General features: G+C 38.5%; 1 protein-coding gene across 4 annotated transcripts in view; it reads right to left on the bottom strand.

Moving 5' to 3' along the window:
- RNF111 (ring finger protein 111) overlaps window positions 1-27,263 on the bottom strand; it is a 689,804-nt gene that overhangs the window by 662,446 nt on the left and 95 nt on the right. For all 4 annotated transcript variants that reach the window (XM_053717530.1, XM_053717531.1, XM_053717532.1 and 1 more), the window contains exons 1-2: window positions 27,205-27,263; window positions 17,416-18,315 (exon numbers count right to left, since the gene is read on the bottom strand). The exon at window positions 27,205-27,263 is cut by the window's right edge and continues 95 nt beyond it. In XM_053717530.1, coding sequence (XP_053573505.1) covers window positions 17,416-18,241 — 826 coding nt within the window. In that variant the 5' untranslated portion in view covers window positions 18,242-18,315; window positions 27,205-27,263. The remainder of the gene's footprint in view (window positions 1-17,415; window positions 18,316-27,204) is intronic.

Below are 27,263 nucleotides of genomic sequence, written 5' to 3'. Positions count from 1 at the left end.
GTGAGTCTCTGGTTACCTGGTCTACTTGAATCTGGGGAGACAAGTCTGCATAATCCCCATTCCACTGTTTGAGCATGCACAGTTGCAATGGTCTTAGATGAATTCGAGCAAAGGGAACCACGTCCATTGCTGCAACCATTAATCCTATTACCTCCATGCACTGAGCTATGGAAGGCTGAGAAATAGATTGAAGAACTTGACAAGCATTTAGAAGCTTTAACTTTCTGACCTCTGTCAGAAAAATCTTCATTTCTACAGAATCTATTATTGTTCCCAGAAAGGGAACCCTTGTGGACGGGGACAGGGAACTTTTTTCTATGTTCACCTTCCACCTGTGAGATCTGAGAAAGGCTAAGACAATGTCTGTATGAGCCCTTGCTTTGGAAAGAGACGACGCTTGAATTAGAATGTCGTCTAGGTAAGGTGCTACCGCAATGCCCCTCGGCCTTAGAACCTCTAGAAGGGACCCTAGCACCTTTGTGAAAATTCTGGGAGCAGTGGCTAAACCGAATGGAAGAGCCACGAACTGGTAATGTTTGTCCAGAAAGGCGAACCTCAGGAACTGGTGATGATCTTTGTGGATAGGAATATGCAGGTACGCATCCTTTAAGTCCACGGTAGTCATATATTGACCCTCCTGGATTGTTGGTAAAATCGTCCGAATGGTTTCCATTTTGAATGATGGAACTCTGAGGAATTTGTTTAGAATTTTTAAATCCAGAATTGGTCTGAAAGTTCCCTCTTTTTTGGAACTACAAACAGGTTTGAGTAAAAACCCAGACCTTGTTCCACTATTGGAACTGGGTGTATCATTCCCATCTTTAATAAGTCTCCTACGCAATGTAAGAATGCCTGTCTTTATCTGGTCTGAAGATAAGCGAGACATGTGGAACCTTCCCCTTGGGGGAAGTTCCTTGAACTCTAGAAGATATCCCTGAGAGACTATTTCTAGTGCCCAGGGGTCCGGAACATCTCTTGCCCAAGCCTGAGCAAAGAGAGCAAGTCTGCCCCCTACTAGATCCGGTCCCGGATCGGGGGCTACCCCTTCATGCTGTCTTGGAAGCAGCAGCAGGCTTCTTGGCCTGTTTACCCTTGTTCCAGCCTTGCAATGGTTTCCATGCTGGTTTGGGCTGGGAAGCGTTACCCTCTTGTCTAGGGGTTGCAGGGTTAGAAGTCGGTCCGTTCCTGAAATTGCGAAAGGAACGAAAATTAGATTTGTTCTTAGCCTTGAAAGGCCTATCCTGTGGGAGGGCATGGCCCTTTCCCCCATTGATGTCTGAAATAATTTCCTTCAATTCTGGCCCGAAAAGGGTCTTTCCTTTGAAAGGAATATCAAGCAATTTTGTTTTGGACGACACATCCGCCGACCAAGATTTTAGCAAAAGCGCCCTGCGCGCCACTATTGCAAAACCTGAATTTTTCGCTGCTAATTTTGCCAATTGCAAAGCGGCATCCAAAATAAAGGAATTAGCCAACTTTAGTGCGTGAATTCTGTCCATGACTTCATCATATGGAGTCTCCTTTTGGAGCGAATTTTCTAGGTCCTCGAACCAAAAAGACGCCGCCGTGGTGACAGGAACAATGCACGAAATCGGTTGAAGAAGGAAACCTTGCTGAACAAATATCTTTTTAAGCAATCCTTCCAATTTTTTATCCATAGGATCTTTGAAAGCACAACTGTCCTCAATAGGAATAGTTGTGCGCTTAGCTAACGTTGAAACTGCCCCCTCTACCTTAGGGACCGTTTGCCATGCGTCCTTTCTGGGGTCGACAATGGGGAACATTTTCTTAAATATAGGAGGGGGAACAAAAAGGTACACCTGGCTTCTCCCACTCCTTAGTCACTATCTCCGCCACCCACTTGGGTATCGGAAACGCATCAGCGTGCACTGGGACCTCTAAGAATTTGTCCATTTTGCATAGCTTCTCTGGAATCACCAGAGTATCACAATCATTAAACGTAGCTAGCACCTCCTTAAGCAGGGCGCGGAGATGTTCTAGCTTAAATTTAAATGCCACGATATCATGTTCTGCCTGCTGAGAAATTTTTCCTGAATCAGAAATTTCTCCCTCAGACAGACCCTCCCTCACTGCTAACTCAGATTGATGCGAGGGTATAACAGATAAATTATCAGCGCCAACTTGCTCATCCTCTGCATTTAAAACTGAGCAATCACGCTTTCTGAGAAATGCTGGCAGTTTGGATAAAAGATTTGCTATAGAATTATCCATTACTGCTGTTAATTGCTGCATAGTAACAAGCATTGGCGCGCTAGATGAACTAGGAATCGCCTGCGCAGGCAAAACTGGTGTTGACACAGAAGGAGAGGATGATGAGCTATCCCCACTCCCTTCATTTGAGGAATCATCTTGTGCAACCTTATTAAATGTGACAGTACTGTCCTTACTTTGTTTGGACGCCCTGGCACAATTTGCACATACATTTAAAGGGGGGAACCACCTTGGCTTCCATACACACAACATATGCTATCTGAAGGTACAGACATGTTAGGCAGATCTAGGCAGGCTATTAATGCAATAAAAACGATTTTAAAAAAAAAATAAAAATGAGCACACTTTATACCTAAATGTTGGAAAAACTATGAAAGAAATATCCGATCTTTAGAAAATTTACACCCCAGAGTCTTAATGCTTTGAAAGTATTGCACACCAAATTTCAAGTCTCTAAACCCTTAAATGAGCAAACCGGAGCTAACAGTTCAATTAACCGGTTAAAATGAGGCCTCCTCCCTCTGCATACCAGAGTGAAGGGGCCTTTCTGACTAGTTTAGTGATCTAAACGACTGCCAGGCGTAATAAAAACGTTCCCAAAAGTGTTTTATTCACAAAAACACTCCAAATGTTATAAAAATATAATATAATCAAATCGATTTAGTGTCAACCAGCATAGAGAACATTTATAAGCCTGTAATCTGTTACTGAGTCTAAGAAAATGGCTTACAGATCCCATAAGGGAAAACTGACAGTCTTCTAGCATTACTATGTCTTGTTAGAAAATAGACTGGTCATACCTGAAGCAGATAAGCCTGCAAACTGTTCCCCCCAACTTTAGTTCTCTGGTTTCAACAGTCCTGCGTGGGAACAGCAATGGATTTTAGTTACTGGTGCTAAAATCATACTCCTCTACAACAGAAAGTGAAGAAGATTTCTGTTAAAAGAGTAAATAGTACAAACCGGCACTATTTTAAAATAAACTCTTGATAGGAGAAATAAAAACAACTAACACCACATACTCTTTACCATCCCCGTGGAGATGCTACTTGTTCAGAGCGGCAAAGAGAATGACTGGGGGGCGGAGCCAGAGGGGGGGGCTATATGGACAGCTTTTGCTGTGTGCTCTCTTTGCCATTTCCTGTAGGGGAAGAGAATATCCCACAAGTAAGGATGAAGCCATGGACCGGACACACCAATGTAGGAGAAAAGGCACTTACCTGCATTCTAGCCATCCGGCAGTCAGACGACTCACAAAGTATGAGAGGATGCCACGTCTCACAGAGACCTGTGTAAAGAGAAAGACAGAGTAAACTTACTCAGGCTTTCTATACCAGGGCAGCAACATGTTAGGAAAACGCAGCAAAGCCCATTTTACAAGTTCCTAACTGCTTTAAAGCTACCACAGCCCTGCTGAAGAGACTAACATGGAGTACAGCTATACCAAAATTGTGATGGAAGATCAGAGCAATCCTGCCCTGACTTCCAAATAAAAAAAAAATCTTGACACAAGAATCTTAAATCAGGACACCTAATTACTTCACCTCCTCCTTGCACTAGAGGCAAAGAGAATGACTGGGGTTTGTGGGAAGGGAGGTGATACTTAACAGCTCTGCTGTGGTGCACTTTGCCTCCTCCTGCTGGCCAGGAGTGATATTCCCAACAGTAATTAGTGAGGATTTGTGGACTCAACGTGTCACCAGAAAGTAAAGCCCATTTTGGATAAAAAAAATATTGAAGAAACAACAAAAATAATAGGCCCATCAGTCACCAACAGTCCGCTCATATGGTTGTTCAATCTGACCCCTAAAAAGCTAAACACTTGCCAAACAAAACTACTACACATACTGGCAAATAGTGCTAAATCGCTGTTAGCAAAGAACTGGAAGACAGCTTCAGTTCCTAACCTAGCACAGTGGATAGACCAGTGCAATAAAACAACAACATTTAGAAGAATTCCACTATATAAAAGACTAAACATAAAGATTTACCCATTTGTTTTTTTTTGTTTTTCTAGATTAGGGTTTATTGGGCAATTTGCAAGAGCTAAATGCCCTTTTAAGGGCAGTGAAAAAGAGCCAATTGCCCTTTTAAGGGCTATGCCCATACAAATGCCCCTTCCGGGGTAATGGGTAGTTTAGGTTTATAAGTGTTAGGTTTTTTTTATTTTGGGGGGTTTTACTGTTGGGGGGGGGGGGACTTTGTTTATTTTTAATGTAAAAGAGCCGATTTCTTTAGGGCAATGACCTACAAAAAGCCATGTTTAGGGCTATTGATTAGTTTAGTATTAGATTAGGTGGTGTTTTTATTTTGGGGGGAATTTTTATAGGGGTATTAGTTTAGGTTTAATTTTATTACTTTGGATAGCTTTGTTTTGTTTTTTTTTTTTTTTATGTATTTTCTGTAGCTTGGGGGGTTGCATTTTTAACAAATAGACTGCCCTCTTAACACAAACATATATATATATATATATATATATATACACACACACATTTTTTTGCAATATAAAATCATTTGAAACAGAAAAACTAAGAATGCATTGGTGCCTGCATATTTTTTTTAAAAAGTGAACAATGTACCTGCATAATTGCACATTTAAATGCATTATGACTACTCGTAACCTCTTCTGCACAAGTTAATTTTTAAATTAGTTCTGTTACAAAAAAGCCAGAAAATTCAAAGGCGGCAAATATCAATACTAAGGTTTTGTTTAAAAATACAAAAAGCCAGGAAAATAGTTGGAAATCTTTCATGTAGTCATACATCAGTCATGTATCATAAGTTACAAAACAGAGATGTGCCTTTAATGCATAGTATATTCTACAAAATTGCTTGCCAGTCTCACCACTTGCAGCTACAAGCAGGGGTTTTCTGTGTTAGCCCTACGGTATTAGGGCTGAAATAAAATGTTAAACTAAACTGGGGACAGTAGGTATACACAAGGGAACATTTGCAAAACACTGTAAGAAACTTACAGGAAGGAACTTTGGAGACCCCGGATATCCCATGATAAATAGCTGGTACTCACAGTGTTGAGCAATGTTATGTCATCTGCTCCTACTCCCCCCCTTAGCCATGGCTCGAGTCAGCTCTGTTAGAATTCTGTGTGCATCTAGAGCCTTGTCAGTGCTCTATACAGCGTGTATAGTGCGGGAGGGCTGCTGCACTGCATATCCATAAACATTCCAGTGGATGAGCACACGCAGATCGACATGCAAACTTCCCAAGACTGCCTAGTCCACTTTCTCCCTCCATTGTTACTGAGGCAACACAGGTCAGCATTGCACACATGTGGAGAGACGTACAAGGCCCTGGAGTCTCCCTACCCTCTATCTCAGTGTTATTGAGTCCTTGGGCAGCTGACATTGTGATTACAAGCAGGATTAACGCATTCTGCACCCCGGAATTGGTAAGAAGGCTTTGCAGGATTAGTTTCTCCAAGCCATACCAGACTAAATTTTAGGTGTGGCTAGCAGCGGCCAGCTGGAACAAGAGGGGCGCACCCATAGGTGTCTTGGGGGTTTAAAACCAGGGTTTGTCTAGCGCCGACTTAAGGGATATAAAACAAATAATGCTGATATAGATAGATATTCTTACAAATCTGTTTAAAATTTAGGAACCACAGAATGGTATTTGTATAAAGATAAATGAAGAATACCTCAAAAAGTTAGGTGTTAGGGGTAATATGAACCTGACGGCAGCCATCTTGTTCCTCGCAGCCATTTTGTAATGAATAGACTTTATTATACTGGGTTATGATAGTTTCCTTAGCTGTTCGGCCTTGCCAATGTACCCTGGCCCGACGCCCAGAACAAGATGGTTCAGAGACCTTGTTGTCTCCGCAGATGGTAGTTTGTTATGACTCTGTAAGTATTGTTATGAGAAACTCATGTTCCAGTTTTTCCTTGTACTTTGCTCTGTATAACTGTGTAAGATGACGCGGTCCTAACGTGTCATCCCCTTAACCCTGTATGTCACTATAAGAAAGGTTTGCACTGTGCAATAAACAGAATTGGCTTTCGAACATAATGCTGCGTGGTCTGAGTCATTCTAAGGGGCCCTTATCAGGTAATCTACATATGCCTCAGGTGGTACACTAGGCCCCAGGCTTTGGCCTGCACTGACACTTACCCCCCTGGGGGGGCACCTAACAGTTAGGAGTCAGATTTAAAATTCTAGGAGCCAGTTGCTCCCAGGCTAGATATAAAATTAAAGGACCAGTCAACACAGTAGATTTGCATAATCAACAAATGCAAGATAGCAAGACAAAGGCACTTCAAATGAGTAGCAGATTTTTGTATCTGACAATTTTAAAAGTTAATGTCTATTTCCACTCCCCCTGTACCATGTGACAGCCATCAGCCATTCACAAATGCATACACTTATTCTTGCACATGCTCAGTAGGAGCTGTTGACTCAAAAAGTTTAAATATAAAAAGACTGTGCACATTTAGTTAATAGAAGTAAATTGGAAAGTTGTTTAAAATGGCATGTTCTATCTGAATAATGAAAGTTTAATTTTGATTGAGTGTCCCTTTAAGTAACTTGTTTTCAGTGTAGCCCCTGCCTACAGCTAGATAAGTGAGTAGACATGTTGATAACTTAAAAAGGGATATAACACAGTCTGTTTCATTGTAATTAAAAAAAAAAAATTAAAAAAAAAAAAACTAAGCAGTGGGTTATGCTTAATAGAAATCATTGCAATATGTATTAATCATTTTAAAAGGATTTTCCTTTTATTGCTTTTTTAACTTAATTTGTGCAAGGTCCATTGTTACCTATGAAAGCCCTACAAGATGGATGGGGGGGCTCTACAGGAAGGCTATCTAACTTGATGTCATAAATCTTCTAGAGTAGTTTGAGCTTTCTTAGTGGAAGAGAATCACAAAAATGCAACTTAAAGTTTAAAACATGTCTGCTGTCTCATCTACCCATGGGCAGTGGCGACAATGAGAATTTCTAAGGAGTCATTTTGCAAGAAAATAAAAGATTGTTTGCTGTTTAATACAATCCCTTTCTTTTTATTTTTACTTTGATTAAGAATGTTTCTATTAAAGGCGCACAGTTTCATATTCCTTTCAGTTCTGCCTCTTCTGAGCATGGACAGAACCTGACTTCATGTCTCTCTAGCTTTCACTTAATAATAAACAAGCTCATATTGCTCTATTACAGTGATGGTGAACTTTGGCACTACAGATGTTTCAGAACTACATTTCCCATGATACTTAGGCACTTCCATTAGTGCCAAGGTTCGCTTTCACTGCTCTAGAAGATTTATGACATCAAGTTAGATGTGCCTTCCTGTAAAGGCTCCAGCCCCCTTCCTGTAACAGGAAGCAATGGGTATTGCACAAACGAAAAATAAAAAAAAATGTAAAATCATTTTAAAATGATGAATACATATTGCAATGATTTATATTCGGTATAAGCCATTTATAATTAAAACAATGAAACATACCATTTTAAATCCCTTTGCACTTAAAGGGACAATAAAAAATGCCTTGATATTTGTATATAATAGATTCAGTTATGCATAATGAAACTACTTAACATACTTTATTTTTAAATTATCTTGCATGTAATTTAGCTCTGAAAATTGAGCAATTTCTAATTTGCAGAACTTAAACTGATCTCTGGTCTTGTTAAGCACCACCAGAGGTAGTAATTAAAAAGGGATATTAAATACTTTGAGATTTTAATATAAAATCTTTAGTTATAACTAGTAACTTTGCCATATATTTGTATTATTTATTTTGTACTCTTTTCATGTAATTTAACTCCCTAATTAAAATCAGCAGAGAACAACTGCAAAACATTGCATGTTATAGTACTACAATGACTGTGGCTATCCTCGTCTTCTCCAGAAGCAAGCCCAAATTGACATCAAATAAGGAAAGGTTTAGACTTGATATAGAATAACTATCAAGACAACAACAAAAAAAGTCTTGTAATTACAATGGGCTTTAGTGTCCCTTTAAAAAACACATGCCTAAATATGCTTGAAAAAATATAGTGTCATCAAGGACATGTATCTGATTTGTATCGGGAAACAAATGTAGAAAATATGACTTTAGTGGTATTAAAGTGAATGTAAATTTTCTGATAGTTGGTATTCACTACTAATTCACAAACACCTCGTTAGTTAAACCGCCATTTTTTTTTTGTTTGTTTATATAATAATTTTATATTATAACTTAGCTTTGTTTTTGCTAGCAACTCCTCCCATCCTCTACTTCCTTGTTTTCCAGTCACTGACGTAAAGAGCGGTACCGCCCGCTCTATTACGTATCTTAAAGCATGGAGTGCTCAATTTGCACATGCGTGTCTACATCGTTAGTAGATATGCGCATGCATTACAGAATGAAGACCGTATTCTTCTTGAAAATTAGTGACTGTGTAGCGCATGCGTGTCGTGGATGCGCTCTGGATCCGAATAGCTCTTGTAGTTTAAAAATGCATGCGCAGAAGCATCGCGTGACGTTGCAGTAAAGGGGCTGAACGCCATGGTGTGCAACTGCGGATTAGAAAACTGCAATGTCAATCACTTGTGCATTGATGAACAAAACGGCGGGCGGAGGAATCACGGCTAATAATACTTGGTAAATAGATTGATTTTGTGAATTGGGGTGCAGTATAAAAAAAGAATCATGAATTAAAGTCCTATTTATTTTAGTAGATGCATAATATGACCAAGAGTGATAGTCTTCACTTTACATTCACTTTAAAGCTTACAAAAATGTTACATTCCTACTCTACAGTAATAGTATTCAACAACAATGGTTTAGCTTTTGACTTGACAAATATATAGAAAGTTATATAGAAAGTTCCTTTTCTGACATAGTATGTAACTGGCATTTGATTTTCATAGGGTTAATCAAATGTTCTAAAATTTGAATTTAGACTCTTGTAATTACCGATACATATTTATTGGCAACAAACTGCATTTAAAAAGGTACATAAAACAAGTTGGGATAGAGACAAAATATATGTTCTTTAATAATTTACCTGCAAAGTTATACTGCAGTGCCTCGCCATTAACACTTTCTTTTAAGTGTCCGAATTGTACAGCTCTAACTCCCCTTCCCCACAATTCCTTTTATGGCTGCATATATATATCCACCATGGAAATGATAGAATGCAAGACTTTAACAGTCATTATCGGCTGTAGCATGCCTATTATTCTTTATTTATAACGCGCCAACAGATTCTGCAGCGCTGCCCATGGGTACAAAGATAAAAGTACAACGGAGAAACAATACAATAAAAGATAATTTTACAAATACAGGGGGAATTGGGGGTCCTATTCCCGTGGGAATTTACAATCGAGGCAAATAAGCTGCTGTGAACTCAGTTAAAATACAATGCCTGTGTTTCTGATGTTAAACACTGATAAGGGGGGTGGAACGGTCTACTCCAGTAAACACAGCTATGTAAGTAATTTTGCTTATTTTTTAAATAAATTTAAAAATAAATACTTTCCAGCAATTTTTAAAAAAAAATGTATGCAAACTTTTTTTTTACTTAGTCCTTTTAGAATATGCACAGATCTTAAAAAGGGACATAAAACCCAATTTTTTTTCTTTTATGATTCAGATAGAACATACAACTTTCCAAATTTACTTCCTTTATCAAATTTTCTTTGTTTTTTTTTTTGTTATCCTTTGTTTAAAAGTTGGGATGTAAGCTCATAAGTGTGCATGTGTCTGAAGCACTATATGGCTGCAGTTTTGCAACAATGTTAAACATTAGCAGGAGCACTAGACTGTCATGAAGTGCTTCAGGCATGTGCACCCTACCTACCTAGGTATATTTTCAACAACGAATAACATAAGAGCAAAGTATATTTGATAATATATGAAAATTGGAAACTTTTTTTAAATTGTATTCTCTATCTAAATAATGAAAGAAAAAATGTGGGTTTAATGTCCCTTTAACATATTTTATGGGGCTTTAAACCTTTGAGTGCTAAGCACTTTCCCACCTGGGTGCTAAGATTTAAGGGTTTTTTTCTTTTTTGAACAAAATTTTTTTAACTTTTTTCTCCAACATTGGTGTGTCCGGTCCACGGCGTCATCCTTACTTGTGGGAATATCTCTTCCCCAACAGGAAATGGCAAAGAGTCCCAGCAAAGCTGGCCATATAGTACCTCCTAGGCTCCGCCCACCCTAGTCATTCTCTTTGCCGTTGCACAGGCAACATCTCCACGGAGATGGTTAAGAGTTTTTTTGTAGTTTTATTCTTCTATCAAGTGTTTGTTATTTTAAAATAGTGCTGGTATGTACTATTTACTCTGAAACAGAGAAGGATGAAGATTTCTGTTTGTGAGAGGAAGATGATTTTAGCAGACAGTAACTAAAATCGATTGCTGTTTCCACATAGGACTGTTGAGATGAAGTAACTTCAGTTGGGGGAAACAGTTAGCAGACTTTTCTGCTTAAGGTATGACTAGCCATATTTCTAACAAGACGATGTAATGCTGGAAGGCTGTCATTTCCCCTCATGGGGACCGGTAAGCCATTTTCTTAGTCAAGCAAACAGAATAAAGGGCTTAATATGGGCTATAAAACTGGTTGACACTTTTATGGGCTAAATCGATTGCTTTATTTGGGCATTTTATACATGTTTATGCTGATAATTCTCATTTATAAACTTGGGGAACGTTTTTTAACGGCAGGCACTATGTTAGACACCTTTTCCAGTCAGGGAGGGCCTTCCCAGTTGTAGGCTGAGCCTCATTTTCGTGCCATTACTGCGCAGTTGATTTTTGAGAGCAAGACATGCAGATGCATGTGTGAGGATCTGAAAGTAGCTGGAAAAGTTTCTAGAAGGCGTCATTTGGTATCGTATTCCCCTCTGGGCTTGGTTAGGTCACAGCAAAGGCTATAGCTGGGACTGTATAGGGGTTACATTTGTAAACAGCTCCGGTTCCGTTATTTTAAAGGGTTAAAGCTCTGAAAATTGGTGTGCAATACTCTTAATGCTTTAAGACACTGTGGTGAAATTTTGGTAATTTTTGAACAATTCCTTCATACTTTTTCACATATTCAGTAATAAAGTGTTTTCTGTTTAAAATTTAAAGAGACAGTAACGGTTTTGTTTTAAAACGTTTTTTGTGCTTTATTGACAAGTTTAAGCCTGTTTAACATGTCTGTGCCTTCGGATAAGCTATGTTCTATATGTATGAAAGCCAATGTGTCTCCCCATTTAAATTTGTGTGATAATTGTGCCATAGCGTCCAAACAAAGTAAGGACAGTACTGCCACAGATAATGAAATTGCCCAAGATGATTCCTCAGATGAGGGGAGTAAACATGATACTACATCATCTCCTTCTGAGTCTACACCAGTTTTGCCCACGCAGGAGGCCCCTAGTACATCTAGCGCGCCAATGCTTATTACCATGCAACAATTGACGGCTGTAATGGATAACTCAATAGCAAATATTTTATCCAAAATGCCTACATATCAGAGAAAGCGCGATTGCTCTGTTTTAAACACTGTAGAGCAGGAGGACGCTGATGATAATTGTTCTGTCATACCCTCACACCAATCTGAAGTGGCCATGAGGGAGGTTTTGTCAGATGGGGAAATATTTCTCAACAAGCTGAACCTGATGTTGTGACATTTAAATTTAAATTAGAACATCTCCGCGCACTGCTTAAGGAGGTGTTATCTACTCTGGATGATTGTGACAACTTGGTCATTCCAGAGAAATTATGCAAGATGGACAAGTTCCTAGAGGTTCCGGTGCACCCCGACGCTTTTCCTATACCCAAGCGGGTGGCGGACATAGTGAATAAGGAGTGGGAAAAGCCCGGCATACCTTTTGTTCCCCCCCCCCCTATATTTAAGAAATTATTTCCTATGGTCGACCCCAGAAAGGACTTATGGCAGACAGTCCATAAGGTCGAGGGGGCAGTTTCTACTCTAAACAAACGCACTACTATTCCTATCGAGGATAGTTGTGCTTTCAAAGATCCTATGGATAAAAAATTGGAAGGTTTGCTTAAAAAGATTTTTGTACAGCAAGGTTACCTTCTACAACCCATTTCGTGCATTGTTCCTGTCACTACAGCAGCGTGGTTCTGGTTCGAGGAACTAGAAAAGTCGCTCAGTAGGGAGACTCCATATGAGGAGGTTATGGACAGAGTTCACGCACTTAAGTTGGCTAACTCTTATTTTAGATGCCGCTTTGCAATTAGCTAGATTAGCGGCGAAAAATTCAGGGTTTGCAATCGTGGCGCGCAGAGCGCTTTGGCTAAAGTCTTGGTCAGCGGATGTATCATCCAAGACAAAATTGCTTAACATCCCTTTCAAAGGTAAAACTCTATTTGGACCAGAATTGAAAGAGATTATCTCAGACATCACTGGGGGAAAGGGCCACGCCCTCCCACAAGATAGGCCTTTCAAAGCCAAGAATAAGTCTAATTTTCGTTTCTTTCGCAATTTCAGGAACGGACCGGCCTCTAATTCTGCATCCTCTAAGCAAGAGGGTAATGCCTCACAACCCAAACCAGCCTGGAAACCGATGCAAGGCTGGAACAAGGGTAAGCAGGCCAAGAAGCCTGCTGCTGCTAACAAAACAGCATGAAGGAGTAGCCCCCGATCCGGGACCGGATCTAGTAGGGGGCAGACTCTCTCTCTCTTTGCTCAGGCTTGGGCAAGAGATGTTCAGGATCCCTGGGCACTAGAAATAGTTTCTCTGGGTTATCTTCTGGAATTCAGGGAACCACCCCCAAGGGGAAGGTTCCACATGTCTCACTTATCCTTAAACCAAATAAAGAGACAGGCGTTCTTACATTGTGTAGAAGACCTGTTAAAGATGGGAGTGATACACCCAGTTCCACTAAAGGAACAAGGAATGGGATTTTATTCAAATCTGTTCGTAGTTCCCAAAAAAGAGGGAACTTTCAGACCAATTTTGGACTTGAAGATCCTAAACAAATTTATCAGGGTGCCATCGTTCAAGATGGAAACCATTCGAACGATTCTACCCACTATCCAGGAAGGTCAATTTATGACTACCGTGGATCTGGGCAAACATTACCAGTTTGTGGCCCTCCCATTCGGGTTAGCCACTGCTCCAAGGATTTTCACAAAGGTACTAGGGTCCCTTCTAGCAGTTCTAAGACCGAGGGGCATTGCAGTAGTACCTTACTTGGACGACATTCTAATAAAAGAGTCGTCCCTGTCAAAAGCAAAGGCTCATACAGACATCGTTCTGGCCTTTCTCAGATCACACGGATGGAAGGTGAACATAGAAAAAAGTTCTGTCTCCGTCAACAAGAGTTCCCTTCTTGGGAACAATAATAGATTCCTTAGAAATTAGGATTTTTCTGACAGAGGTCAGAAAGTCAAAACTTCTAAGCACTTGTCAAGTTCTTCATTCTGTTACACGTCCTTCCATAGCGCAGTGCATGGAAGTAGTAGGGTTGATGGTTGCAGCAATGGACATAGTTCCTTTTGCACGAATTCATCTAAGACCATTACAACTGTGCATGCTCAAACAGTGGAATGGGGACTATACAGACTTGTCTCCAATGATTCAAGTAGATCAGAAGACCAGAGATTCACTCCGTTGGTGGCTGACCCTGGACCATCTATCCCAGGGAATGAGCTTCCGCAGACCAGAGTGGGTCATTGTCACGACCGACGCCAGTCTAGTGGGCTGGGGTGCTGTCTGGGAATCCCTGAAAGCTCAGGGACTATGGTCTCGGGAAGAGTCTCTTCTCCCGATAAACATTCTGGAACTAAGAGCGATCTTCAATGCTCTCAGGGCTTGGCCTCAGCTAGCAAAGGCCAGATTCATAAGATTCCAATCAGACAACATGACGACTGTTGCGTATATCAATCATCAGGGGGGGAACAAGGAGTTCCCTGGCGATGAAAGAAGTGACCAAAATAATTCAATGGGCGGAGGATCACTCCTGCCACCTATCTGCGATCCACATCCCAGGTGTGGAAAACTGGGAAGCGGATTATCTGAGTCGTCAGACATTCCATCCGGGGGAGTGGGAACTCCACCCGGAGATCTTTGCCCAACTAACTCAATTATGGGGCATTCCAGACATGGATCTGATGGCGTCTCGTCAGAACTTCAAGGTTCCTTGCTACGGGTCCAGATCCAGGGATCCCAAGGCGACTCTAGTAGATGCACTAGTAGCACCTTGGACCTTCAACCTAGCTTATGTATTTCCACCGTTTCCTCGCATTCCCAGGCTGGTAGCCAGGATCAAACAGGAGAGGGCCTCGGTGATCTTGATAGCTCCTGCGTGGCCACGCAGGACTTGGTATGCAGACCTGGTGAATATGTCATCGGTTCCACTATGGAAGCTACCTTTGAGACAGGACCTTCTTGTTCAGGGTCCATTCGAACATCCAAATCTGGTCTCCCTCCAGCTGACGGCTTGGAGATTGAACGCTTGATTCTATCAAAGCGTGGGTTTTCAGATTCTGTGATAGATACTCTGGTTCAGGCCAGAAAACCGGTAACTAGAAAGATTTACCATAAAATATGGAAAAGATATATCTGTTGGTGTGAATCCAAAGGATTCCCATGGAATAAGATAAAAATTCCTAAGATTCTCTCCTTTCTACAAGAAGGTTTGGAGAAAGGATTATCTGCAAGTTCTCTAAAGGGACAGATCTCTGCTTTATCTGTCTTACTACACAAAAGACTGGCAGCTGTGCCAGATGTTCAAGCATTTGTTCAGGCTCTGGTTAGGATCAAGCCTGTTTACAGACCTTTGACTCCTCCCTGGAGTCTAAATCTAGTTCTTTCAGTTCTTCAAGGGGTTCCGTTTGAAACTTTACATTCCATAGATATTAAGTTACTATCTTGGAAAGTTTTGTTTTTGGTTGCTATTTCTTCTGCTAGAAGAGTTTCAGAGTTATCTGCTCTGCAGTGTTCTCCGCCCTATCTGGTGTTCCATGCAGATAAGGTGGTTTTGCGTACTAAGCCTGGTTTTCTTCCAAAGGTTGTTTCTAACAAGAATATTAACCAGGAGATAGTTGTACCTTCTTTATGTCCGAATCCAGTTTCAAAGAAGGAACGTTTGTTACACAATTGGGACGTAGTCCGTGCTCTAAAATTCTATTTAGAGGCTACAAAAGATTTCAGACAAACATCTTCTTTGTTTGTTGTCTATTCTGGTAAAAGGAGAGGTCAAAAAGCGACTTCTACCTCTCTTTCCTTTTGGCTTAAAAGCATCATCCGATTGGCTTATGAGACTGCCGGACGGCAGCCTCCTGAAAGAATCACAGCTCACTCCACTAGGGCTGTGGCTTCCACATGGGCCTTCAAGAACGAGGCTTCTGTTGACCAGATATGTAAGGCAGCGACTTGGTCTTCACTGCACACTTTTGCCAAATTTTACAAATTTGATACTTTTGCTTCTTCGGAGGCTATTTTTGGGAGAAAGGTTTTGCAAGCTGTGGTGCCTTCCGTTTAGGTAACCTGATTTGCTCCCTCCCTTCATCCGTGTCCTAAAGCTTTGGTATTAGTTCCCACAAGTAAGGATGACGCCGTGGACCGGACACACCAATGTTGAAGAAAACAGAATTTATGCTTACCTGATAAATTACTTTCTCCAACGGTGTGTCCGGTCCACGGCCCGCCCTGGTTTTTTAATCAGGTCTGATGAATTATTTTCTCTAACTACAGTCACCACTGTACCATATGGTTTCTCCTATATATTTCCTCCTGTCCGTCGGTCGAATGACTGGGGTGGGCGGAGCCTAGGAGGGACTATATGGCCAGCTTTGCGGGACTCTTTGCCATTTCCTGTTGGGGAAGAGATATTCCCACAAGTAAGGATGACGCAGTGGACCGGACACACCGTTGGAGAAAGTAATTTATCAGGTAAGCATAAATTCTGTTTTTTTTTTTCTTTTTTCAGACCCCCAAGATTTACTGTTGGAAAAGTTAGGCGATTACCTTTCGAATGGTGGGTCTGTAGCTGCTTAGATGCCCGAGATACAGGCTTCTAAGCAGCATGCCCCCTGCTCCTATAGTTAACATAGTTAAGTATAAATAAAGTTGCACTGTGACGTCATCACGTTATTGCGCGTGACGTCACCACGCATAACGTGAAGCCCCGGCGGTGCCTGTCACTATGCAGGCCCGATCGCCGAGGTAGGAGCAGGTGGAAGCCCCCAGATCTCCCTCAAGGGTTCTGTGCGCCGTCATTAGCACCAGAGTGGGAAACTCTATGACGGCTCAGAGCCATCATTAGCACTCAAAGGGTTAAAAGGGACACTCAAGCCAAAATGAAAGGGACATTAAAAACAAATGCTAGAAAGAATGATGCATTCCAAGAAAAGGTTAGTCTGAGAATAACATGGATGTATTTTTTGAAGTTTCATTGGTTATTTAAAACTAACTGTAAAGTTTTAATGTCTCATCCAAGGTAATCCAGAAAATCTGACCTGTTGGGAGTCCTGAAGACAGGTTTTGAAACCAGTGCTATAAAGCAATAGGGAGCAGCCATGCTGTAACTTAGGGTTACATACTCTAGTGACCTATTTATAACTGTCTCTAGTTGTCCACAGTAGAGTGTGTAGCCAATGGCTGTGTGGAATATAACAATGTTCTGCACTTCCATTTCTAACAGGAAATGAAAAGCTCAAAATTGCAGAATGGAATTGCAGGAAAAGGGAACAAAATAAATAATGAAAGTATAGCGTAAAGATTTCTTCATATATATGATTTACCATTTTAAAATACCATATCAAAGTGTTTAATGGCCCTATAAACTTTCATGATTCAGATGAAGCATGCAGTTTTAAGAGACTTTCCAATCTACTTCCATTATTAACGTGGGGAAACACTTTTTATATGTATGCTTTATGAGGCACCAGCTCCTACTGAGCATGTGCAAGAGTTTACAGTGTATACGTATGAGTCTGTGACTGGCTGATGTCTGTCACAATACAGTGGGCCAACAAATTAAAAAGGAAATTTTGAAATTTCTTTAAAAAAATAAATAAATGTATTGCATTGTCTTTTTAATATACACTTTTTCATTATGTAATTCTACTGTATTTAACAGTCTTTCAAACTTTAAATGCCAACAAAAATTGGTCAAGATTAGCCATTTACTTATGATGTCACTTTCAAATGTCATGTTGATATGCTTTTAAAATCAAAACATACACCAAGTCAGTTTTGTATGAATGTTTTTACCTGAAGGAAGAGTGGTACCATTTTGGTGGTTTTCTCCAGAAGAAACAAACATGTCCTCTTCTCCTTCAGTGGAAGAACTGGAGGCAGAATCACTGCTAAGGTCATTCTCACTGGAACTACTGGAGCTTGGAAGCAACGCATATTTCTGCCTAGCTAATACCTCCCTTTTCTTCCTCTGCATCAATATCCGTTCCTTTTGCTTCTGAGTCCTCGGAGTTGAAACATTTTTTACAAACTTTTTTCGGTGCACAGGCCTCCTCAAGGTGCTCACATGATAACAGGGCCTTTTCATCAGCAAGTTAGAAACAGTTTCAGACTGAGGTCGAGGCCATTTCTGAACCCTTGAGCTGTGAGTTCTTGTTGATATGTTCACACCTGCAGGAGAGAATCTCTTAGAGTTATCTTTATCTTCATCTGATGTCATTGTATCAGAATCACCAAAATGTGAGCTGGATGAAGGTGAAGAGACACAATCACTAAATGATGATTCATTGTCTTCATCACTTTGAGGTTCTAGCCTAAGTCCCAACAACGTCTGACCTTCCTTAACCTCACAGCTCTGAGTATAGGATGGACCAGCCTGCTGGGTTTTCCTCTTTTTACGAGCTACTAGGCCTTTTTGTTGGTCAGACTCACTATTGTTTAAGCCCCTCTGAGATTTATTGGAGTCACTGCACAAGTGAGAGAAATCTTTACCCACATTGCTGGAAATCATCTCAACTTCAGCTGGAAAGTTTTTGGCAGTTCCAATAGGTTCAGGGTTAAGGAGCACCCCTTTTAGGTTTTCCTGTGTGTCTGGTGCATCTGAAGGAACCTCACTCTTCATATCCGCCACTTAAAATGTATAATCTCTTTCACATATAGAAGAAAAACATGAGGTGCTGAAGTTTCCAGAACTGGCTGCAAAATAAATGAGAAAAAAAAATATGTACGAAGGATAAGCAACAAGTAACTTTGGAATATAGAACTTGTATACAGAGGCACAGTTAAAAAAAAAAAAATCAAATTTATACATACAAGGCACATTATGTTTGAGCAATTAAAAAATAAAAGGTGGTTATGTTAAAGCTATTTCGAAGCACATATTGTACATAGTTGGTCCTTCAAAACATGAAAAAAAAAAAAAAAAAAAAAAAAAAAAAAGTAGAGGATACTCAGCACATGAGGCTTTACCAAAAGCATAAATTGTAATACACTTTAAAATGCCTGCTTCCAGATACAAAACTGAAAAAAAAAAAAAAAATTATATATATATATATATATATATATATATATATATATATATATATATATATATATATATATATATATATATATATATATATATATATATATATATACACATATACATATATACATACATATTCCCCTTAACCCCTTTGTTGGACCTATCAAAAAGAGTCACAGAGTAAGGTCTAGTTTCCATTGAAGTGGTAAAATTAAAAACTTTTCATAGACTTAAATGGAGATTAATTTTTTATGAGCAGTTTCTGCAATTTATCAATGGAAATTAGGCCTATGTTGCTAATAAAGCTTTCTATAAATGATGCTATTTCACATTAAATATTGTTCTACAGTCATGTATACTGTTTTTGAGTTGTTTCTGAGGCTTAAATGGTTTTAGGGCTGCAAATAATTATTTTCATAATCGATTAATCGGCCGATTATTTGTTCGATCAATCAACTAATCGGATATAAAGTAAAAAAATTTAAGCAGCAGAATTTTTTTTTATAATTAAGCAAAACAAAACCACAAACTTTTTGAAAAGAGGTCGAACTAGTAAGAAGGAGAACAACCACTGTTTATACCATTCTGTTATTCACTTTTTCAGAACTTTGTATTGAAATGTCAAAATCTCCACATGCTTCTGGCTGAGGCTGGTTCTCTTTTTTGCAAGCTATTTTGTCTGCAGCAGAGAAGAGGCATTTAGATGGTGTTGAGGTGCCTGAGATGCATAAGTAGAGTTTTGCTAATTTCAACAAGGTGTGCTATTTATCTTTGTTAGCTCTCCACCAATGCAAGGTGACTCTTAAAGTAAGCATGGACTTCATTCCGACATAAAAATATATTGAATATCTTTATGCAATGGTAAACAACCAGCTATAAGGTTAGGGGAACAAATATCTAGTCCCCTCTTAAAATAACATATATATACACAGATATATACTTAGAGGTTGAATTTGGTACATATTATAAATTAATTAAAAATATTAAAAGAAAAAAAAAAAAAAAGGCAAAAGGGCTAAAAAGACTATATATCAGTAACACATTTATCTATAGAGTACATATAATCAGCAATAGCAAGCGATCAGCTAAAAATTGTGCAAACAGGTAATAGTGGCATCAATTCATTTAACAAATGCCATCAATCTAGGGTATGGTGTAAATAACAAGCTTGGCACTATATCATGCAAAGCATAGTCCCAAATCACCTGATTTAATATAAACAATCCAAAAGATGACACCTATTTTATTTCTTGGTTGCACATAAGACAGGAGTAGTTGTAAACTTAAAAAGAAAAACTTATACTGTCCTAAAAAAGTGAAAAGTAAATGACTTTAGACGTCCTTTAGGCTAAGGACATAACCATAAAACACAATACCATGTGAAGGAGCTCATTGGAGTGAAGCAGCTGGTGCTGTGCACAGACAACTAATTGCAAACCAACTAATCGATTAGGAGATTCATTGACAACTATTTTCATAATCAATTATTATCGACTATGCCGATTACTTGTTGCAGCTCTAAATGGTTTACAACTATCTACTTAAATAGTGATACTTGTCTATATTAAGCTTTCTTAGTATGGGCCAGATTACTAGGGGAGTGCAAACATTTGTGCCAGAGCTATAAGGGGTTTATTGCAGGGGTTTGCGGTCATCCGGCTTAACCTGGTATTACAAGTTGAAAGTAAACGTGATTGTTTAACCGTTTTTACCTTGTACAGCAGCCCACAGCAAAAAAAAAAATTTGGCTAAGAGGTGACGTTTTCACCTCTTAGCCAATAGCCGTGCGGTAAATCCGGCTTGATGCCCGCCCATGGGAGCCAGATTTACCGCATGGCTATTGACAAAGAGGTGAAAACGTCACCTCTTAGCCAACATTTTTTTTTTGCCGTGGGCTGCTGTACAAGGTAAAAACGGAGATTGGTTTAATCAAATAAGAAATGATGGATCTGTCATCCTCCAACCACGGCTTCTCCCCCCCCCCCCCCCCCGGGGGAATCCGTGTCTGATTCAAAGCTGTGATTGGAGGAAGCCGGATTCCTCACTTTAGACCCAGGAACAGGCTTTGCGACGGGCGGAGGAAGCTGGAGCGGCTGTTAAGATTAAAATGTAAGTATTTTTTCACAACAGGAATGAAATATAAAATGAGGCATTAAAGTGCCCCTGTTTTTAATCAAATTTTTTAAAAAAAAACAGGCACTTTGGCATCAAAATTTACATTCACTTTAACCTTTGCTGAAAAGCGTACATAGGTAGGCAGCATGCACATGTCTGGAGCACTATATGGCAGCAATTTTACAATAACGCATTTACCATTGTTATACACTGTGCAAACATTGCCACCATGTAGTGGTTAAAAATGTACAAAAATTGTTAAAAGCCATATAGTATGCAGATATGTCCATACTACCTTCCGATTTGTTGCTCTTCAACAGATACCATGAGAACAGAGTATATTTGATAATTGAAGTAAAACAGAAATGTGTTTTACCTCTCAATAATGAGAAAAATAAAAAAAGGCTTGTATGCCCCAAATTGTGCATCCCTGGCAGATAGGCAATTCATGCTAATGTTTATTGAGCATAAGAAGGTGTAAATCAATGAGTGAATAAAAAAGGAATAAAAAAGAAATAAAAAAAGAAATAAAAAAAAAATAAAAAAAAAACACAACAGCGTTGTGTTAGTTTACATTAAATTAAGACAGCTTCCTTTTACAGTACATAGGCAAAAAATATATAAGCTAGTTTAAATGCTGCCCTTTCTTATGGATGACAGAACAGTTTTAAGTGTCATATCCCTATAACATTGCAGTAAATAGTTTTCAAGCAAGTGCTTTTTAACAGCAAACGAGTCAAGCAATAATTGCATTGTTTGTACTTTGTTGCATCAAATAATAATAATAATAATAATAATAATAATAATAGAGGCCCAGAATGAGATGAATTATACATTTAAAACATATACATATATCACAGTTTACGCCGGGGTTAGGTTCGAGAAGGAAGGGTTGTTATTCGAAAACGTTGTAAATTGAAAACCCAGTTTAAAATGTAAGTCAATGGGAAGTGAAGGAGTTTGGTTCCAGTCCCCTCTCAAAATTGGCATAAGTAACACCTATTACATTATTTTTAAAGCTTTGAAATGAAGACTTTAAATGCTAAACAGCATTATAAACCAAATAAAATAATCACACAACACAGACTTTACTTGCATTAAACCTCATGTTTCTTGCATTTTTCTGCAAACAGTTCATTCTATGCATTCCAATATGGACTGATTTATAGACAGGAAGATCTTGTTCCTTTGCAAGCTGCTCGATAGCTCAGGTCTGGTTAAACTGATTAATTTCAGCTTGCTTGGCTTTGCTGCAACACAAGCAGACGTGTGTGTGTGTGTGTGTGTGTGTGTGTGTCCCTCGGTTTGCAACGGTTCAATTTGCACCGTTTCAGAATAACACACACATATACACACAGTTTGTTTTTTTTAAATGCTTATGAGGCCCGATGACATAGTTGTGAACAAATATGCACTCTGTTCACTTTTTTTGCATTAAAATAATTATATATATATATATATATATATATATATATATATATATATATATATATATATATATATATATATATATATATATATATATACACATATACATACACACACACTAGTAAGCATAATGATAAGCAACTTGCATGTCAAAATGTAAATGTGCATGGGTGCATTTCAATGTGAAATATTGCAGGTTTGCAATATACTTCCATTAGCAAAAATGCTTCAAGTAAAAGTTATTACAGGATATGTGTATGCCTCAAAAAAAAAAAAAAAAAAAAAAAAAAGGAGGGGATGTGAGTGCCCATGCACCAGTATTCAAACACCACACCTTTTCAGAGAGTCAGTGGTAGATTGTATGACACAAATTACATCTTCACAGAAGCCATACACACCATCTGCAGTGCTCTGAGCTTGAATATTGGTGCACATGCCCTTACAGCAGTGCTTTCCAAACTGTGTGTCGGGACACACTAGTGTGTCGGCAGCAGTGTGTAGGTGTGTCCCTGCTTCAGCTCAAATTAAAAAAAAATTTTTTATTTTTTTTGGTTTCTGATTTTACGCCTACCTGCTACGCATATCATATGGTTGACATGTGATTGATACCTAGGGGGTCACAGATCAACTTAACCTATTGGCGCAGCTCAGTGGGAACTGAAACTATTCCCGTTGGCACATTGGCTGCTGACTGCACGTGTAGTCTCCTTAATTAGCTTGTGACTGCACGTGTAGTCAGTGAGTGGGACAGCAGTGTGTTTGCAGGGTGGGCAATAGTCAGTCGGACTCACCGAGCTCTGAGGGCGGCAGCTTAAACACTGAGCTGAAGTCAGTGTTTTGTTTTTTTTTTGCAACTAGCTCCCAGTAGTGCATTGCTGCTCCTGCTCTTGATATATGGATAGGAAGGGGAAGCTTAAAAATGCTTGATGATGAAATGTGAGTGTCTTTATCCAATATTCCACCAAATATTCAGAAACTGTGCTCATCCCATAAACCTCATACATCCCATTAAAAAAGTAAGTAGCTATTGGTGTTATTAAACTTTTTTTTAATTCTTGCACATATATACTGTTACTTGTGAATACATTTCGCTATTATATAATTTATGTATGTGTCTGTATCTCTTAAAACAAGTTAGTTTAACCTCCTGTTTGCCAGTACAACTTAATTACTGTGTCACGAAATTATGTAGGTCTAAAAAGTGTGTCGCCAACATGAAAAGCTCTGCCTTACAGGATGTGTGTGTATGCTGCAGAAAAAAAAATAGTAATAGCTTTTACTAGAATTGCTTCTATTTGAAATTGACTGTTCTATCCCCTTTAACCCCTTAATGACGCATGTTTGGTATTAGCAAAGTGCTACTTGTATTTATGGCCCTATAACTTGCAAAAAAAGCAAAGAACATGTAAACATTGGGTATTACTAAACTCAGGACAAAATTTAGAAACTATTTAGCATGGGTGTTTTTTGGTGGTTGTAGATGTGTAACAGATTTTGGCGTCAAAGTTAGATAAAGTGTGTTTTTTCCATTTTTTTCTCCTATTTTATAATTTTTTTATAGTAAATAAGATGATGAAAATAAGGGTATCTCTAGAAAGTCCATTTAATGGCGAGAAAAACGGTATATAATATGTGTGGGTACAGTAAACAAGTAAGAGGAAAATTACAGCTAAACACAAACACCGCAAAAATTTAAAAATAGCCTTGGTCCCAAACGGATAGAAAATGGAAAAGTGCTGTCATTAAAGGGACAGTCAACACTTACTTTAACATGTTTTTATATTGAAAATAACAAAACGGAGGTCCGCCTACACTATACCCCTCCTGCCTTGCCGCCTTGCTTCTGTCCTAATCAGCGGCGCTAACTACTCTAATACCCGGTAAATATGGATGCCGGACTCCCCCCACCATTACGTAGCTGCCTTCTTCTTCAACTTATAAGCAAATCAGAATCCAGTCCTCGGACTGAAATTGCACGCGCTTGCAATTTCTGTCCGATGCCTGGATTCTGATTTGCTTATTTTTTTAAATTGTGATTTGTACCAGATTCAACCTCTATAAGTAAATATTTATTTTAAGAATGGACTAGATATTTTCCCCTAACCTTATAGCTGGTTATTTACCATTGCATATAGAATTTTAAGATATTTTTCTGTTAGAAAGAAGTCCAGGCTTACTTTATTGAGAGGCCCCTTACCAAGGAGGAAAACACTTTGCATTGGTGGAGCTAAATATCCCACCTTGGCAAAACCCTACTTATGTATCTCAGGCATCTCACCACCATCTGAGCGCCTCTTCTCTGCTGCAGGCAACATAGCTTGCAAAAAGAGAGCCAGCCTCAGCCAGGAGCATGTGGACATGTTGACATTTTTGCATTTCAATGCAAAGTTCCTGAAAGAATGAATAACAGAATGTTATAAACAGTGATAGTCTACCTCTCTAGTTCTACCTCTTTTCAAAATGCCTGTGGTTTGATTTGCTTAATTATAAAACTGTGTTCTGCTGCTTAACAATTGGACAAACAGTTGTGTTAATGTAAAGTTTTAGTCTGACGTTTTATATTTGTAACACTCAGTATGTGGATTTTATTTTAAATACAAGAAGAAAAAAAATTATCTGATTAGTCGAAAAAATAATCAGCTGATTAATCGATAATGAAAATAATAGTTGCAGCCCTAAACAAGAAAACAGATTATTTGGTCTTTTTATATTGTAAAAATAAAAAAATCACCAACCTGGTGTATTTATTGTATGAAGTCAATATACCCCAAAACTCAGCACATCTCACATGAAAGAAGAGATTACCGTCTGTCAAATGAGAGGTGATTGCAATATAAACAGTAAAAGTCCATTTGCCCTTTGACTAATGCTTAATCCTATACACCCACATAAGCACTAAAATGTATAAGGAAAAAAAAAAAAAAAAAAAGTGTCTTTTTTTAAATGAGGGGGGTACACACACACACAGTAACTTCTATGTGATCACACTGGCAAAAGCAGACACCTACTCGAAACAAAACATGATGTGAAGGGCAGCCACTCTCTCCCCCTCTACAATACATACAGGACATTGAAACCCTTAGTTAAAGGAATATGAAACCCAAAATTTGTCTTCCGTGATTCATTCTAATTTACTTATATTATCTCATTACCTTTGCTCTTTATATATATATATTTTTTTTTAAAGTATACCTAGGTAGGCTCAAGAACTAGATGCCGATTGGTGGCTGCACATAAATGCCTTCTATCATTGGCTTACTGATGTGTTCATCTAGCTCCAAGCTCTTAAATTGCTGCTCTTTCAATAAAAGGATATCACAAGAATGATGCATATTAATAAAAGAAGTAAATTGGAAAGTTGCTTAAAATTGTATCATGTACTTGAATTAGGAAAGAGAATGTTGATTTTCATGTTCCTTTAAAAAGAAAAACTGTGCGGTCCTCTCTATTCAGCTGCCATAACACCACGATAGAATGAGTCCTATTTTGAGGTTTGCCCCAATACAGATACCTTATATCTGTCATGTGATGCACATAGTAATAATGATCACCTGACCAACTTTTTTTCATTGTTTGTGTCAGTGCACACAGATCCTTGTTTCTGAATATACACTCTGTATCCTAACAAGTGGGAGAAATTGATCAATGCAAAAATAGCTAACATTTTATAGAAGATCTATAGGGAGTGATTTATTGGTAGCAATTTTGTGTGTTTGGTATTTTTGGCCTTTCAATAAGAAGTTCATACATACATAAAGTGCAAAGATACTCAATAATAATAATAATAATAATAATAAAATCACTGTTCTACGAAATGAGATTTCTATGCAGTTTTCATCTTTTACACATATTTTGGGGTTAGATATTGTAATTCTACTGATCCTCAATGCATAGAAAACAGTTGCTTTACCTTCTAAAGTTCAATTCTTAATCTGTTATAAAACAGGTAAAGAATACTAAAAGTTGAATTTGTGCTAAATATAGAACCATTTCAAAATAAGTACTTTACTATGAGTGCTATGACCCAATGGAGGCAGCTTTTAACATTAGTTATTTCTGCATTTCAAAGATACATGTAGAAGCTGCACAAATTGCTTGAAAAAATAAATGTGTGTTCTGCATGGTTAACACAAAGAAAAAGCAGTTAAGTAATTTTAAAATTAAATGTGTGCTATTTTAAAAAGCTGGTTCAGCACAGGGGTGACAAAGGAGTCAACACTATTTAGGTTAAAATTGATGATCCAGTGCTAAGTGATCCTGTATTATTTCTAGGCATATAGACATTTGTCCCTGTCCACCAAATGTGCATCATGGGGAGTTATTCGAGTCAACCAATCATCAATACAAACAGAATCTGCTTACTAGTTCCTGAGCGCTGCCCGAACGCGGCCTATGAAGCATCTCCTAAATTTTAATAGCATTTTAAAACACTTTTCAGTAATCATATTTTACTCACAAAACAAACAGAATCTGCTTACTAGTTCCTGAGCGCTGCCCGAACGCGGCCTATGAAGCATCTCCTAAATTTTAATAGCATTTTAAAACACTTTTACGTAATCATATTTTACTCACAAAACGTTTAACACTGTTTTTTTGCAGGCCTTTGATATGCATTCAAGACATTATCTGAAAGTATTGGCTTTTATGCACCTTTTTTACTAAACAATTCTTTAAACATTTAATACAACACTAATATACTGGCAACATTATGATAGCATTGATGTAGTAGTATTATAGATGACACCTATTTCTTTATAAAATATTCAATTGACCAATAACTATTAATCTGTAATTAGTACAAATAGCATATTAAAATGAATGTATATCCAAAATATCAGTCATAACACATATATATTGAATTGGATATATCTGTGCGAAATAATAGATAGGGGTTCAAGAGTTAATAATTACACTACCTCTTCCGATAAATGCAAACCAGAATAACATCTAGCACATATGCTCATTAATTAAAGGGACAGTTAAGACACCAAATAAACATAATTCAGTATGTTACTTACAACATGTTAACGTGGCACATCGTTCTCCCTATGCTGCAGTCCTCAGGGATTGTCCATTT

The sequence above is a fragment of the Bombina bombina genome, chromosome 6 (assembly GCF_027579735.1).
Source record: "Bombina bombina isolate aBomBom1 chromosome 6, aBomBom1.pri, whole genome shotgun sequence".
Lineage (NCBI taxonomy): Eukaryota > Metazoa > Chordata > Amphibia > Anura > Bombinatoridae > Bombina > Bombina bombina.
This window is presented reverse-complemented; position numbering and strand designations above follow the sequence as displayed.